The following is a 16,917-nucleotide window of genomic DNA, read 5'->3' as shown; positions in this document are numbered from 1 at the left end:
CACCATGTGGGTATCTCCGCAGTTGGCCGGCTGGAACCCATGCTGCAGAGGCTGCGAACAGCTTCACAGTGTGGCGCTCAACCAGGGAGGTCCTTTCTGGTGTTATTTCTTTGATTTATTTCTCTTCATTCTTTCTTAATGGAATTCTTATTTTTTAAATACAGTCCTCCTGGATTTATCTTCTAACTTTCTTGTAAAAAATACTCCTCTAATTTATCTTGGTATTGTTTTCTTCTACTTTCTGAAATACTGAGTTAGAAAATCTCTGGTCTTTACTGTCCTGAGTGTCTCTTTGACTCACACAGCAACCACTCTCAGTAATTCTGGCGCCAGGGTTTGATCCCATATCATGCAGTTCTGTGACACCAGATGGGTAGCCCATCTTTTAAATCAATTCTGACACTATCTACCTAGATAGTTATGTGTGATAAGATGTGGTTAAGGACTCAGTTCCAGAAGACTGCCCCCATATCCCTCACTTTAAATGACAATCGAAATAAATAGATTGCCAGGTTACCTACATCTTTAGTCTGACTTAGATACAAATTGGAGGTTCCCATGAGTCTCTCCTTGAGTTAATGATTAATTTGCAAATGTGACTATAGAACTTAGGGAAATACATACATATATGCATACCAGTTTATTAAAGGATATGATGAAGGATTCAAATGAACAGCCAGATGAAGATAAATGGGGAGAATGCTGGAAAGATCCTCAGCATAGGAGCTTCTGACCCCAATGGGTTGGGGTGACTCACCTGCCTGGTATATGGGTGTGTTCTCCAACCTGGAAGCTCCCTGAGGCACATACTGCTGGGATTTTAGGGGAGGCTTCCTCACATAGGCTTGATCAATGATTAACTCTCTTTCTAGCTTCTTCCCTTCTCACACGATAAGTGTGGTTTTGAAATTTCCAATTTCCTATTCACAACTCACTTTTTCTGGAGGCCAGTCCCCATCCAGGAGCCCACCCAGAATCACCTTAATAAAACAAAAGATGCTCTTAGTGTTTGAATCTCTCAGGAATTTACAAGGGTTTTAGGAGCTCTGTGTTGGGGGCTCAGAGACAATATATTTGGACAAGAGCTGCTGCTTTTGCTCCTATCACTTAGGAAATGACAAGGGCTTTAGGAACTCTGTGCCAGGAACCTAGATGGCAGAGACTAGCATACATGTTTTGCAATTATCTGACACATCTCGTCACATATGACTTTATCTTCTAAATTATTTGCTGGTTTGTCTTTTGGGGGGAGGGAGGAAAGAAGATATTTTTATTTTCCGAGAGTTCTTCTTTTCTCTGTTTTTCAAAAAAGAGCAATCTATTTTTGTTTCATAGATAAAATATCACCTTCTACCTCTCAGAGGAAACCGTGCAGGGAGCAGAAGAAAAAAACATCAAAGTCTCACTTCTCGGTGTGCAGGATTTTATACAAGTCTTTCAGTCTCTCTCTGGGATTTGACCCCTGCTGCCTTCTGTGCGAGGTGTGCCTGGTTAGCTTACCCAGAGACTAGCTTTTGATTTCCTGTCAGGGTTGTGAGAATTAGCACTTGAATTTTCAAGTGGGAGCAGTATAGATACCTCTCTACCATCCCTCGTCTCCCCGATAGCTGAGGCCTCCATTTCTCGGGCGTCATGCTGCTTTGTGGAAAACATTGGTTTCTTGTGGATGTTCTCTATCCCCTGAAAGCAAGTGTTTTAGTATTTCTTCATCTATATTGTTTTTATAGATTCCATCTGGGAATATAGATTTCTTTGGATTTTTGAAGATAGACTGTGTGTTTGTTTCATATTCTCCTCTGTTTAGGACAACTTATGAGAGAAGAATGGAACCAAACATTTTTACTCCACCATCTTGATAATGGTGATAATGCTTATCATAGTTGAAGTGCCTCCTAGGCCCTATTCATATGCAAGGTTCTAACTTCTTTTCTCTCAGAATATAGTCCCATTTGGGGATTGGGTCTTTATAGAGGTAATTAAAAGAGATTATTAGAGTAAATTCTAATCCAATATAAAACATGTCCTTATAAAAAGAAGAAATTTAGAAAGAGACAGACCTTTATAAAGGGAAGATGATATGAACAGACACAGGGAGAAGACAGGCATCTACAAGCCAAGTAGCAAATCCTAGTGCCTTCCCTCAAAGCCCTCAGGAGGAACCAAACTTGCAGAGACTTTGATTTTGGGCTCCTAGCCTCCCACACTATGAGACAATAAGTTTCCATTTTTTAGGTTACCCGTCCTGTGGAACTTTGTCAAGGCAGTCCTAGCAAACCAGTACAAGACTATTTTAATTTGTTCCTCATGCCCTATCCCTGTTAAATCTGTTCCTACTCACCCTTCAAAACACAACATAATGTCACCAAGTTTGACATATCATTGATCTGGTTTAATTAAATGTCCTTCTCTTTAGTTTCCTTTATCATAATACCTATCACGCTGTGCTGTAATCTTTCATCTTCTTGTCTGACATCCACGCTAAACTACAAGCACTTGGTCTGGATCCTGCCTTACCACAGAGGCTTGAACTACTGTTTATTGAATGAATATAGAACCAGCAGAGTTTCTGGTGGATAAGTAAAAAGTGTACTTGAGCCGAGTAAGAAAAATTTAGTCTTAATATAGTACATGTTTAATGATAGAAAAATTATGTGAATATAATAATGACTTAGAAATTTCTGGGATTTAGAGCAAAAAAATAGTCAGATATTTTTTCCTGTTCTATTGTTTTTGAACAGAAACTTCCTGCTCTGCCTCATGATCACAGCTGGGTAAGTGACCATTAGGTTTGTGACTTTGAACTCTTCCTAGTTAAGGTGCCATGTGACTTCTCAGTTTCTATGGCCTTTTGAATGACACTTTATGGATATAATAACCTTTTTTTGTGAGGAAAAGCTAGAAACTGTATTTTAGTGAAGAAGAACAAAGTAGTTGAGTTTAAAAGGGAGGTATACTGACAGAATTTAGGTCCTGACTCAAGTTATCATATCTGCTTTAAATTTTTTACTCCTTTTACTTTCTTGAAAGGAAGATGTGAACCTTGCTTGTTGCCCCCCTTTTCAGTTTTTTTTAAGGAATATTTGTGCTAAAGACTAGCTTTTTTGAACACAGAAGGGAAGGGGTCATTGGAAAACCACTCGAGGATATAGATAAGAAAAAGTCATAGGTTGAGTTTACCTGTTCAGTGTGGCAGATTGGGATATGTGCCAGGCTTTCTGAACACATCTGAAGCTCCACTGTTCTAATTGATAGTGTTGCTGCTGATACAATTCTGAAAGCCTTTCTTTCTGACAAGAACTTCTTATTTGCTGGAATATGGGTTTTTATGGTGACAGAAATGGGGGAATGAGTTAAGAAGTGCTTGAGAAAAATTATAGTAAAGGAATGGGCAACTATTCTACAGAAGCTTTATGGATTATTAGTCCAAAGAACTAGGCCTGAAATTTGTAGCCTGCTGGCTTGGCATGCTGCTGCTGTGGTTTTATGAGAACAATGGAATTTCCTACGCATTAGCTCATCACCCCAACTTCTCTGTCTCGCGCAGACTGAACTACAAATCAATGTGAGGAAGAGAAAGCGTATGACAAATAAATAGACAGAATACTAGCAGTCTCACGAATTCTGAAATGTGTGATCACTATGCAATTTGTGCAGAGGGCTGAAGGGCACCCTGCTGTGTGTGCTGACTCTCCTGAGGCTTTCCTTGGAGGTCCAAATTCATTTTGAAATGTTCATCCCTATTTCCTGAACTGGCTTTATTTTCCCTCTTAGAAACAAGCTTCAAGTACAGATTAGGGATGCAAAGACTTAGAAAGAAAAGCATTTCTGGAATTATATGCTATCAGTCAGCAGCTGACAAGTAATTTAATAGGAAGCCATTAATGAGCAGTGGACACATCAGTGCTTCTAAAGTCATTGTCACCATTGCTTGTCTCTGATATTGACTACTTGGAATATTCTTGGAAAATATATTTAACTTTCCTCTATTTCAGATTCTTCTCACTAAAGAATAAGCTATGTTGATTATCTCTGAGGGGATTTTTTTAAGCTTAATTAAACAAACGTTTAGATCATCCTTTAAAATGTGCTGGATAACTGTGCTTATATCAGCCTTTTTAAAATATATCCCAAGGGAAATCCTCAGACATAATCATAAATCACTCAGTAAGCAAGTGTGTATGGAGTACGTACAGTATCTTCAGTATGGAGTTTGAGTTATTAGAATGAGTTCCAATGGGGACAGACTAGTATATTGTGGTGATGCTCTTTCCTGTGATTTCCCCCCACTTTACAGTCCAGAAGCCGAGCTTATAAGGAGTCTGTAAAGGAGGAAGAAAATCGAAAATTAAAAAAGATGAAGGAGGAACAACGTCAGAAGGTATTCACAAAATCCTATTAGTCATTGCTAATTATTTGCTTGTGGTACTAGATACTTTTGAAGGGTTTCTGAACAGAAATATTTACATACATGAAAATTACATACATGAAAATCTCGAAAAAAAAAAAAAGTAACTCAGGCATTAAAAACAAATGATGAGATGTGAGTATGTTTTGTGAATATGGTGGTGTGGTGACTCCTTTCAAAATTCTCATGGCACTTGACCTCATGGGAGGGCTAGCGTGTCTGCTGCAGCAGGCAGCAATGGTTCTTGGAGGGAATAGACACTTGTGACCCTCTGCTCTACAAAACATAACCAATGTCACTGCCACTTCTTTTTCAAAGCAAATATAAATGAAATTATGAATAGTGTTTAGAGAATACTGCAACAAGCAAAGGTAGAAACACAATGTTATGAAACTGGCTTATATATGCACCAGAAGATACACATAAATTAAAACAAAGATATTCTGTATGTGTATGGCCAGTGAAGTATTCCAAACAATTTTTGAGAGATAGAAATCAATGAGATAAATACAGAGCCTCTGAAGAAAAATGCTTATGGGTGATCTTCATTAGAATATGAATTAGCTGATTTGGTAACTGAAAATATTCAGTGCTGTGAGTTGATGGTCATGCCTGTGTTTGATCCATAGCCTCAGTTAGGTCCTGAAGCTCTTCCTTGTGGAATGAGGACCTAATCAGTGAGTCATCCCAAGGTGCCACGTCATTCCACATCTTTTAAAGAAGCAAAATAAATCATTCTGCTCTAAGAGGCCATTATCTTATCCATTATGTTTATTTTCCAACTTTTCTACTTGTCTTCCTGATTGATAAAACCTGATGGTTCTTCCAGAATATCGAATCTATTCCTTAAATTGCACACTTAACTTAAAATCTACCTGCCATTTTGGTTTCTGTGATTTGGTTTTATTTGTGGGGTTTTGGGGGGTAGGTTTTTCACACAAGATAATTTGTTATAGCACTTGTGTGTAAAAATCATGTCATGAACTGGACTGTACACACTAGTTGTTGCTATCATTAAAGTGCTCCCCTCCTCCCAGCAGCTTTTTGGTCCATCATGGCTTTATCCAGCATGCAGAGCAGATACCTGGGTCACTAAGCTGTTGTGTGCATAGTAGGTAATAATTAAATTGTTGAAAGAAATCATGTGAGTTGTAAATTTAGTTATTGTGCTACTATAAGCAATGAAGAAAGCACAAAACATTTTTCACCCTTAGTGTTTTTCTTTTAAAGATATGTCCCATTGACAAATTTCTCATATTGAAATACATTATTAAATAAGCAATGCTAATATAAGATTCTAGTAATAGCAAGTGGAAGCTAAATCTGATATATGCTCATGTATTTTCACTTATGCCTGCCAAATGACATGAAAGTGTTAATCCATTTCTGTGAACTTTTAATATCAAGTTCTAAGTTACTTCAATACTGAGAAGAATATTATAAAGTTAGTGCAAATATTTCTCTTAAAATAATTTCTAGTGAATTGTTAAATAGTGTTTTAAAAAGCTTGGTGTACATATTTGGAAAGTGAAAGCCATTAAAAGTAGAACATTTCACAAAGAGAATGTTCAACAGATTAGAAAATCAGATCTGGGATTTAATTTTCAGGTTGAGTAGTTATTTTAGATAGTGAAAATTAAGCTTTTTATTTCTTAATCATTTTTTTTCTCCTGGTGTTAGATAAATATTGATCCATACATATTTTCTGGTTATTGATTGGTCATGTTTGACTATATAGTCTTTTGCATTAACTATTTCCCTTTCCCTACTGTCGTGTTTAGTAAAATGAATAATTTGACATATAGATACTTCTATCCTTAGGGATTTCATTCAGTAGAATACTTAATATTTACCCATCTATTCTACTTATCATTGTTTCTCTCCCTTTTTGTGCAATCTGTTGTTGGAAAATGTCTACTGAAGTTATTCCCTGATTGGTGGAGTTTGTCATTCCATATCACTTCAGTGATTTTGTTTAAGAAAAAAAAAAAAAAAAAGAGGGTATTGTTTAATGACGACGATACAGAAAAAGCACATGTAACATATCATTACATCCACCCATGTGTTTGTTCATTCCATTCATTCAAAAAATGTTTACTGACTACCTCCTATGGAGAAATTCATAAGGAAGTGATCTGGGTTCAGTTGAAATGAACAGCACTTTTATTTTGCTCTGTTATACTTCTGACTTCTACATTCTTCCATTATTCTGGTTACTTGGGGACAGTAAGTTCTTCCTAAGGTTAACTTCTCAACATTTTACAGTTGATTCACTTCCCTCTTGTAGAAATACTATTATAATTCCCTTTTCTTCTCCTCTACCTTCAGTATGTATTCTTCTCATTGAGTGCTTTTGTCAACTTATGTGCTCACTCTTGCCATTGTAAAATAAACAAACCAACTAACTGATTCTGCTATCCACAGAGAAATCACATATTTTCTGTGTCTACCAAATTTAAAAAAAATAAAGACAAAAGTTATCTTATAGTAATCACATTTTTATTACTCACTTCATCCCTGATTCATTGTGTTCTGGTTTATATAGACAAATATTATTACTAAAACTGCTTTCTAAAAATAAAATACCTGCTGAATATTCAATTCATTGGCATTTCTATAATTTCTATTTGACATCACTTTAAAACTTTGTTTTGGGGCCTTTCTTTTTTAAAAAATTGTTATTATTCTGGTTGATCTATCTCAGTAAAATCTACCCCAGTATCTTTCTGTCAGTCAGTCTATCTATCTACCTATCTATCATCTATCTATCCATCCCATCAACAACCACATATTGAGCTCAAGCTGAGTCTTGTGTTAAGATGCAAGAGCTTCAATTAAGAATAGAAAAGACATGGTTTCTGCCCCCTGAAGCTTACTTTTTGATGGAGGAGACAGATGATTAAAAAGAAACAAAGACACACTGTACTTTTTATTTTATTTATAGTGGTTAATCACAGTAATTAGTGCTGCAAGGAAAACAAACTGTGTTTTGATAATTTCAGGATGACATAGCAAATATTGATTGCCCATCTTTCTCCTAAAGCCCTGATTTTTATTTCAGTTATTTGTACTACTTAGCATGCATGAACTATGTTTCAGAGAAGATAGCACCCAAGATCTTTGGGGGTCCAATCCCACAGGGTCTCACTGTTCATAGGAGTTGTGTTTTCCCAACTGTGATTGATGCAGACACAGGTATAGGAATAGTTCCAACCAGGAGACTTATGGGAATCCTGAATTTCTGAGTGGATTTTAGTCAATATATTAATTTTCCCACTTGATTTTCAGCTTACTTTCTTTTTTTTTTTTATTTTGTCTAATTCTAGTATTTTTCTCTGCCAGCTTTTTTGGGGTTAGAATTTATATGCCAGTTTCTTTTTTTAAAATCACTTAATTTTAACTTCTTTGTGTCACTTGGTTTAAAATAGATTTCTAATGAAGAAATGGCTGATTTTTCTTTTATCCAGTTTCTTAGTTTCTTTTATGAAGTAAATTTAATATATTCTCATTTATCATGGTAGAGACTTTGCACATATTCTTACCACACAATTTACTTTTTAATTGTCTTATGTTTTCTGTTATTTTCTTCACTCTTCAAATATTCTTTGTATAATTTATTTTTCATCCTCACATCATAAGAAGTTCTAGTGTTTTTGTTTTTAATCTTATAGTCTTTGGTGGGCCATTTAATCTCAAAATATGTCGCTCTTCAGTTTGGGAAGTTCCTATTTTCCTTTTACCTTTTTACCCCTATATTACCTTTGTTCTCCATTTCTGGAATATTCGTCAAACCGCATTAGAAATTCTAGATCTGTTCTCTATGCCTCTTAATTGTTTTTAGAGTTATTATCTCACAGATCATTTTCATTGCATTCTGGGAGAAACCTGCATCTATATCATCTGTTCACTAAATTATTTCATTAAGTTTCCATTCTGCTTGCTTGGTACATGTGTGGAATTTGTTTCCTTACTAAGATTACTGACTTACTTTCTCATGGCCGTGTTGTGCTTAGTAAGTGTAATAGTCTTTCTGATCTCTTCATAAATGGTAATTATACAAACACTGAAATTTTCTTTTTACTACTTTAATTTTACTTTTTTTCTTTTCCACTTTGTTTTATCTCCCATGGTTTTTTTTTTTTTCCTCAAATATTTGATGATTTTGGTTACCTCTTCATGTTTCTTTGGGCATGCTGCAAAGAGTATCATGCAGGAGCTTACCTTCTGGGTTGTTCTCCCACAATTGGTAAGCACCTGGGACATTGTCCTGTTTCTCTGAGCTACACACCCCTCTTCCAGTCAGTGTTTACCCAGTGAGCTATCACAGTGCTGTCTGCTGTGTAGTGAAGGGGTGGGTTAGAAAGGGGAAAAAGCCTGTTTCCAAGCTGCCTCAATGCAGTTTTCCAAATGGTCATCTCCATGACTGCCTCAGTATCCCCTTCTGGAGCTTCTTCAGAAGCAGACCTGACTCAGCTCCTGACCATTGTGGATACTGTATCCTGTCTCCTTTCTGTTTCTGAAATTTAAAATATTTTTCTGATAGGCTAGGAGCACATAGTGATTTTTGCATGGTTATTGATTTTATATAGTCATTTAGAAAGTACAAACGAAACAATAAAAAAAATACTTAAATTATTGGGTGTCAGAAAATTATTCTAGAATACATTAAAAAATCATGGTGAAGGCACACTGCATGCAAAATTATAGTCTGAGACATTGTGCTCAGCAGAAAAAAGAACATAATTTTTAAGTCCAAACAGTACTAAAAAAAGAAATGAATTAATCCACGAATTTAGAACAAGAACAATAAATGATACTGAAGGAAGTAATTAAGATAATAACAGAATTTAATAATGAAACTTCAAGAAATAACTTATAAAAATCCAACAGCTTGTTCTTTGATAAGGTCAACAAAATGAAGCAATCTCTGCCAAGTCTAACCAAGATGAGATTAATAAAAATACAATTATACAACATTAAAAATGAGGGTCTGAATTATAGATAGTTTATATTACTATAGATAAATCTATGCTAATAAATTGAATATGTGGATTAAGTGTATGATTTTATAGGAAAATATATCAATAGATCTCTAAAATAACTCAAAGAGGTAAATTACAAACAGACAAATGGAAATAAAAGTGATTTCTAAACTTTTGTGAGAATTCCTTCCCTCTAACAAGCTAAAAGTGGACCATTCTACAGGCAAGTACACTGGAATATAAGGAACAGATTTTTTTTCCCCTACACTTTTCAAATTGTTTGAGAGTAGGGAAAAAAATGAAATTTAGAATTTATGTTATTTTTATCATCCTCCTGATGGTACAACCTGATAAAGGAAACGTGTGCACACACATACACACTCACACATACACATACACATAAACTTATAGATCTGAAGGAAAAATTCTAGTTAATAGAATATTGTAAATAGTTTGCCAAGGCCAAGAAAGGTTTATTTTAGGAATACAAAGATGACTAGCTATATATTATAACTTTTAAAAAATCTTATGACAATAGGATATATCTTGAGAGAGAAAGCATTTGACCTCTTCAGTGCAAAGCAGACACTGATAGCTTTTAACTTCTACTCTCAATTAAAAAAATGAAATATAAATATGTCTTTCCCTTTAACATACATAGTGTTCAAGCCTATTAATAACTAGCATCATCAGTGGTGAAATACAGGAACAGTGAATGACATAAGGTTATCTGCAACCAGTACTGTTCTGGAAATTCTAACTTAATGCGTATCAAAGTTATTCAAATTTTAGTTTAAAAACAGAAAATGCTATAGGATGGAATAAGACTTGGAATTATTTTAGTCAACTTGCTAAGACAAAAGAAAATAGCTTTTCTGATTATTGGAAATAAGTTATTTATGGATGAGATCAATTTGCTGTAGAAATCAAAAGAATCAACTGAAAAATGTGTAGAAAAAGTTGAATTAAATGAGACTTAGTTATCTGATAAAACATGCATGTAAGAATCAGCTTTCTCAAATATTAGCAAATCTAAATTAGAAAATTTAACAGAGTAAAAAGACAGCAGAAAACACCACATAAAAATCATTAAGTCTCTAAAAACACTAAAAGCCACCCCCAAAGCTCCAGCACTTTCCTATGATTCTTAAATGTCATTCTGAATAATGATGATGAATGATGCTGAATTTTCCTGAGTAGAAAATTCAGTATTATAATAAATACAGTTTTATCCAAGTTAATTGTAAGTTTAATGCAATTACAATAAAAGTTTCAGTGGAATTTGAGGTAGTTTGAAAAATGACTCCATGTTTCAACTGAGAAAAATTACAAAACTAAACCAAAAACTTAATAAATATATCATTTGTTTGCTGTGATATGGAGAACTTGATGCTGTTAGCTATTAAAAATTGCCACAAACTATGGTTTATGTCTAAAAGGTATACATATTTTCTGAGAAAACACACACAATATATGTACAAAATTGTTTATTTCAAAAATCCTAATAGAAAGTTGGAGACAATTTTCTCAGCAATAGAGGATTCAAAGACTTTGAACTTTGGAATACTGTATAGCAATTATGGTCATACTTTGGTGACATGTATAGGCTCAGCTATATGAAGGTGAAAAAATAAAGATTATAAAATTGAATCAGGGTGAGTTTTGAAAACTATTTCCTGCACTTTGTGCCAATTACGTCATCTCTCTACGTCTCATCTGTTGTTATGTGTCCAATAGTGACATTATTTACATCATGACACTGTTCCTAGGATTACATGATAGAAAGTACATGGAGGGCTTATCTTATTGCCTGGAATGTGGTAAAAGGAAGCTATAATTTATGTGTATAAATCAAGAAATGAAGACAATATTCTGGTATGTTTAAGGAGCTTACCTATGGATGGAGAATTTTATATGTGGTTATTATACTTTTCCGTACATTTTTTCCTGGGCTTTCTACATTTTTCACAATGAATAATCTTTTTTTTAAAGATTTATTTATTTATGCATACAAGGGCTGGGGTACAGGCAGGAGATTTGGGGGGGTGAGTGGATTCACCAGAGACAAAGTGGGCAACAGAACAGGCAGATTGAGTGAAATACACTGCCAAGGGGAGCAGAGGGCGAGTCAGGAGAGGTCTGCTGCGCCATGTGGGTTGCTCCCTGGCCAACCGAGGATCGAACTCATGATGCAGAGGCTGCGGATTGCTTCATAGTGCAGTGCTTAACCCCTTGCACCACCAGGGAGACCCCACAATAAATAATCTTTATGAGAAAAAAATTAAGTTACAAGAAAGTTGACAAAAAGTATTCCTAGTGGGAGATATTGAACTGTGCGATTCAACAATTAGCATAGTTATTGTAGATTATTTTCGAGTCCGTTTTTCTTTGGTTGGTCTTCTCTTAATTTTTTGAAGTAGTTTCCATGTTTCCTCTTAGCCAAGACCATCTTTGTTCTTTTGGGCAATGACGTTACTGTGGGGGAGCCACAGGACCAGGGCTTCATTGATCTGTTTCCAGTCCCCCAAAAGCTCTTCTCCAGTAATGAAAATCATTCAGAGGAAGGTGTTTTTTAACTTCCACTGCATCCACTCTTCTGCTCCTGCTAGCCTCCTTCTCTTGTGGAGTTGAGAGGGCATCTTCTCCTGGGAGAAGCTCCCAGGGCATTGGCACTTGAATGTTTACATAAATCAGTTAAGCTAAACCATGTCAGAACATGCCTCACTGGAATCAGACATGATTTTTAAATGACCCTATCCTAGTCTTCAATTACTGCACTATTGCCTTGCTGTGGAATGTGTCTTTCACTCAAACCTCATTGGGTTTCTCAAGTGCCTGGCCTTGCACACACCTCTCTGTGGTAGACTGCACCCTTTTGTAAACTGGCACACAGAAAAGTGATTTCTACAACCTGCAGCAGGATATGGTGACCCTTTTATTTCTCACCATTAACTTGGGCCCCCAGCAATGATACCTGGTACCCACAGGCAGCTCCCTGCCAAAAAGCCCTGCCCCTGGCTGTGCAGACACAGGCCGTGACACCATCTACAGTATTGTCCTTGGCTGGTGTTTAGAAGAAGTTCTGTTTTTGGCATCTCCAAGACAGTATTTTGTTTATCATATTACTTAAGGATCTCTCTGTGCCCAGCTCTTCTGAATGCAGGAAATGGTATTAGAATCATGAGAAGACACACTGTCTCCTCTGGGAGCCTTCATGGATGCACTTAAAATGTCAGATAACCCAGGAACATTAGCTCCTTGTTTATGTTCCTTCCTTCCTATTCCCGTTTTATTTTGCTGGAAGTTGTGTTCAGCAATGCACTTCTTTCTGCTTTGTTTCTGTATGTCTGGGTTTTTCTCTCACATTATACTGTGAGTTCTTTGCATCTGTACATTCAGCATGAATCCAGGTGTCTGGAAAATGGTTGATGCTTAATAACTGTGTGTTAAATGGGAAAGGATCTGACAGTCTCGGATGCTGCACATCATGTCTCTCCTGCTTAGAGCATTTTGATTTTCTTAATGTCCAAAGCTCAGTTCTTGGAACAAGAACAACTTATTTTGTATTTGTTCAGCTAGGTATTGCACATCTTCCAGTGTGAGAGCCCAGTAAATGAACCAAGAATATGCTTATAAGGCATGCAGATGCATCCGCAGTGACTGTCAGTTCAGCAGAACAAATTAATTAGGTGAAATTATCCTTCGTGGCACCAAAGGAAAAGCAGCCTCTCCCTTGTAAATATGCTTTGCTGGTCATAGAACAATAATCCTGACCACAGCGATGCCAGACTGCCCCTTCCACCATCTGGAGCAATACTCTCACATGGTGATGCCTCATCAGCTCCCCAACACCATTTCCCTTCTGCTTTGCTTTCTCGCCTGTCTCCTGCTCTTGCTTCTGTGATAGGATGATGTGTGCTACTCTCTTCCAATCTTTTCCTCCTCCCTAACTGTTCTTGACTTCATAATATCTTGCATTTTTACTCCTTTGTGCATTAAAAACTATATATTCTTTGGGATTTTTAAATGAAGGAAATAAATGTTATCCCACACAGATCCACCTGTCAATGACATAAAAAATATATATATACATGGTTCAAAAGCTAAAATTAGAGCTATGTGTGATTGTCAAGTTTCCTTCTCCTGCCCATTCATCCTCGATGTTACTCTTCCTAATGATAATTACATTAAAGCAGTTTAATGTATGCTTTTCCATAGACCTGTTTTAAAAGGGATATATAAAACCTATACAAGTTCAAATGCTTGTATACATTTTTCTTTTTCATTTCTATTTAGGTGGAATAGCCCCAGGAAGAGAACTCTGAACCTATCTTTTAACATTTAATGCATTTTAGAGATTTCAGCATAGACTCTCCCCCCTCTACCTTATTCTTTTTCACTGCTGCATAGCACTCCATTGTGTGGATGAACTACCTTAATGTGCCAGTTCCTTATTGAAGGACATTAATATTTTTTTCTTAGACTTTTACTGTTTTAGTACCACAAATGTGGCTATCCTATCCTTATACAGTATCTTTGAACATTCTGCAAAGGATGTGTACATTTTCCTGTTTGATATCTGGAACTTCCTCACTCCAACTTTATAAGTAAATTTACCCTAACCAACTTTGAAAACTTGGTGGTTCTATCTTTTAGGTTCAAATCTTATACCTCTATAAAATTTACTTTGCCATTAAAAATAAAGGGTCTAGGGGACTCCCTGGGGGCACAAGGGGTTAAGTCGCAGCACTGTGTAGCTATCTGCAGCCACTGCAGCACAAGTTTGATCCCCGGCCAGGGAGGTGGCCCAAATGGCACAGCAGACCTCTCCTGTCTCACCTGCTGCTCCCCTCAGCAGTGTATTTCACTCAGTCTGCCTGTTCTGTTCCCCTCTCTGTCTCAGGTGAATCCTCTCACACCTCTCCCCAACCCACAACTCTGGCCCCCAGTTCTTATATGCATAAATAAATAAATCTTTTTTAAAAAATAAAGGGTCTAGTTTTAATCTTTCTCACTATAGTTGGCATGTCCATCATCATTCATTAAATTATCTCCCCCATGTGGGTTTATGTACATTTCAATGGATTAGGTCTTTCTTGGGCTCAAATTGTTTTAATTACTGTAATTTCATCATCTTTTACTATTTGATGAAGCTGGTTCTCATCTTTCTTTAGAATGTTTTCATGGCTATGAGAACATTTCCAGATAAATTTCAGGATTATTTTGTCAAGGCTGAAAGATTACCTTGAAGTGATTTTAAAGAAATCAGTTATAATATCCATGTTGATACATAATATACATGTCTTATAGTTTTTTTAATCTTTATCTCATATCCAAAGTGATCAGAATTTAATTTTCCAGACTTCAGGTGATTAAATCTAGAATGAACTGAATACCAAAAGCTGCTTCTTGGAAAAATGGGTTAATGTATTTGAAAAGGACAGGTGTCCTTTAATAAAAATTATTTATGTTTGAACTCAGGTTGGATATGGTCTGCTAGAACTTTTGAGTGTAAATGGGTCGTATATTTCTGGACGTGGTTGTTTATGCTTAAGTATGATGAGTTGCTGATGAATTAACCTTAATCTTTACTGGCTATTTTGGATGCATCTTGCAGAAGCTTAGAAAAAAATCTCAGCTCCAGTCTTTATTTTGCCGCCAGTGAGCATTTAACTCTTGACAAATTACTTCAACGGAATCTCTGATCCTCTTTCTTCATCTGTAAGACAAGCATACTGATGCTCATTCAGTCATCAAATAATATTTATTTACCTGCCTACCTCTGAGAATTATTGCAAGAAGCAACTAGTAGAATTCTGGTAAAATTTTTCGTTGAAAATATTAAAGTCTTCTGGTTAAACATTGGACTTTCAAAATAATTTATTTGCTTATCCCTAATCCCTCTTTTCCCAAAGCTCACAATAAAGGATTTTTTTTTTTAAGGCATCAACCCATAAGAACCAAAAAACAGGCCAGGAACTCCAGCAAAAAAAGAAAAAGGTATCAGCAACATCTTGGAAGCTAAAATGTAGAGCAGGGAAAGCCAGCACTTATTTCCAAGAAGTAGTAAGAAGCAAGTTGAAGCAATACTTCTTTTTAATTGAAGTAAGATTGCATAGTAACAATATATGAGTTTCAGGTGTGCATCATTGAGAATCAACATAGATATATATTCTACACTGAGTTCACAGTGAAACATCCAAGTCTGTCATTTTCCGTATTATCCCTCTTGTCCTGATCTACCTGCCCCTCCTCCTTCCTTGGTGTTAACCACTGAGTGAACCCATAGTCTAAAAGTTTATTTTTGCTTTAGTTTATCTGTTTGTTTTCTCTGTGTACCACATATGAGTGATTCAAACAGTGTCTTCCTCTGTCTGGCTTACTTTACTATGCATACTTCCCTCTAGGTCTGTCCATGTTGTTGCATGGCAGGATTTCATCCTTTTCATGTGGCTGTATGATAGTCTTTTTACACCCTCTCCAAACACATCTTGTTTCTTGTCTTTTGTATAATAGTTATTCTCACAGGTATGAGGTAATGTCTCATTGTGGTTTTGATACACAGTTCTCTAATGATAAATATAATGAGCATTTTTTCATTTGTCTTTTGGCCAGCTGTCTTTTTTGGATAAGTGTCTACTCAGATCTTCTGCTCATTTTTTCATCAGATTTTTTTTTTGTTATTGAATTTTATCTATATTTTGTATATTAACCCCTTCTTGGACATGTGATGTGCAAATATCGTCTCCCGTTCATTAGGATGTCTTTTTATTTTAATGCAAGTTTTTTTCACCATGCAAAAACTTTTTAGTTTGCTGTAATCCCATTTGTTTGCTTTTCCTTTCCTTGCCATTGAAATCAAGAACACACACACACACATTTCTAAGATGGATATCAAGAAGTATATATCCTTTTTCTTCTGTGTAGTTTTATGGTTTCCGATCTTACATGTAAATCTTAATCCATTTTGAATTAATTTTGTACCATTTATTGAAAAGATTTTCCTTGCTCCACTGTAAGCTCTTAATTCTTATGTTGTGAATTAGTTGTGTGTGGTTTAATTTCTGTGCATTCAATTCTGTTCTACTGACCCATGTGTCTGTTTTTATTCCAATAACTTTCTGTTTGGATTACTATCACTTTGTGGTATAGTTTGAAGTGAGGGAGTGTGATACCCACATTTGTGGTTGGTTTTTTTTCCCTACAAGAGCATTTGGGGCCTTTTGTAGTTCCAAATAAATTTCATGAATTTTTGTTCTAAGATCAGTATTGCACTGAATCTGCATATTGCTTTAAGTAATATAGTCATTTTAATGATGCTAATTCCTTCAATCCATGAGCACAGAATACCCTTTCACTTCTCTATGCTTTATTCCATTTCTTTCAACAATGTCTTACAGTTTTCAGTGTGCAACTCTTTCACTTTGGTCAAATGTATACTAAGATAATTTAATTCATTTTGCTTTGATAGTAAATAGGATTATTTTCCCAATTTTAAGCTAGTTAATTATTTGGGAATAGAAATGCAAC

The 16,917-nt window shown here is 35.8% G+C and overlaps 1 protein-coding gene across 2 annotated transcripts in view; it reads left to right on the top strand.

Moving 5' to 3' along the window:
• EPSTI1 (epithelial stromal interaction 1) overlaps positions 1-16,917 on the top strand; it is a 71,657-nt gene that overhangs the window by 43,759 nt on the left and 10,981 nt on the right. For both annotated transcript variants that reach the window (XM_037528629.2, XM_037528630.2), the window contains exons 8-9: positions 2,739-2,771; positions 4,295-4,378. In XM_037528629.2, coding sequence (XP_037384526.1) covers positions 2,739-2,771; positions 4,295-4,378 — 117 coding nt within the window. The remainder of the gene's footprint in view (positions 1-2,738; positions 2,772-4,294; positions 4,379-16,917) is intronic.

The sequence above is a fragment of the Talpa occidentalis genome, unplaced genomic scaffold (genome assembly GCF_014898055.3).
Source record: "Talpa occidentalis isolate TD23 unplaced genomic scaffold, MPIMG_talOcc4v2.1 talOcc4.5, whole genome shotgun sequence".
Lineage (NCBI taxonomy): Eukaryota > Metazoa > Chordata > Mammalia > Eulipotyphla > Talpidae > Talpa > Talpa occidentalis.
This window is presented reverse-complemented; position numbering and strand designations above follow the sequence as displayed.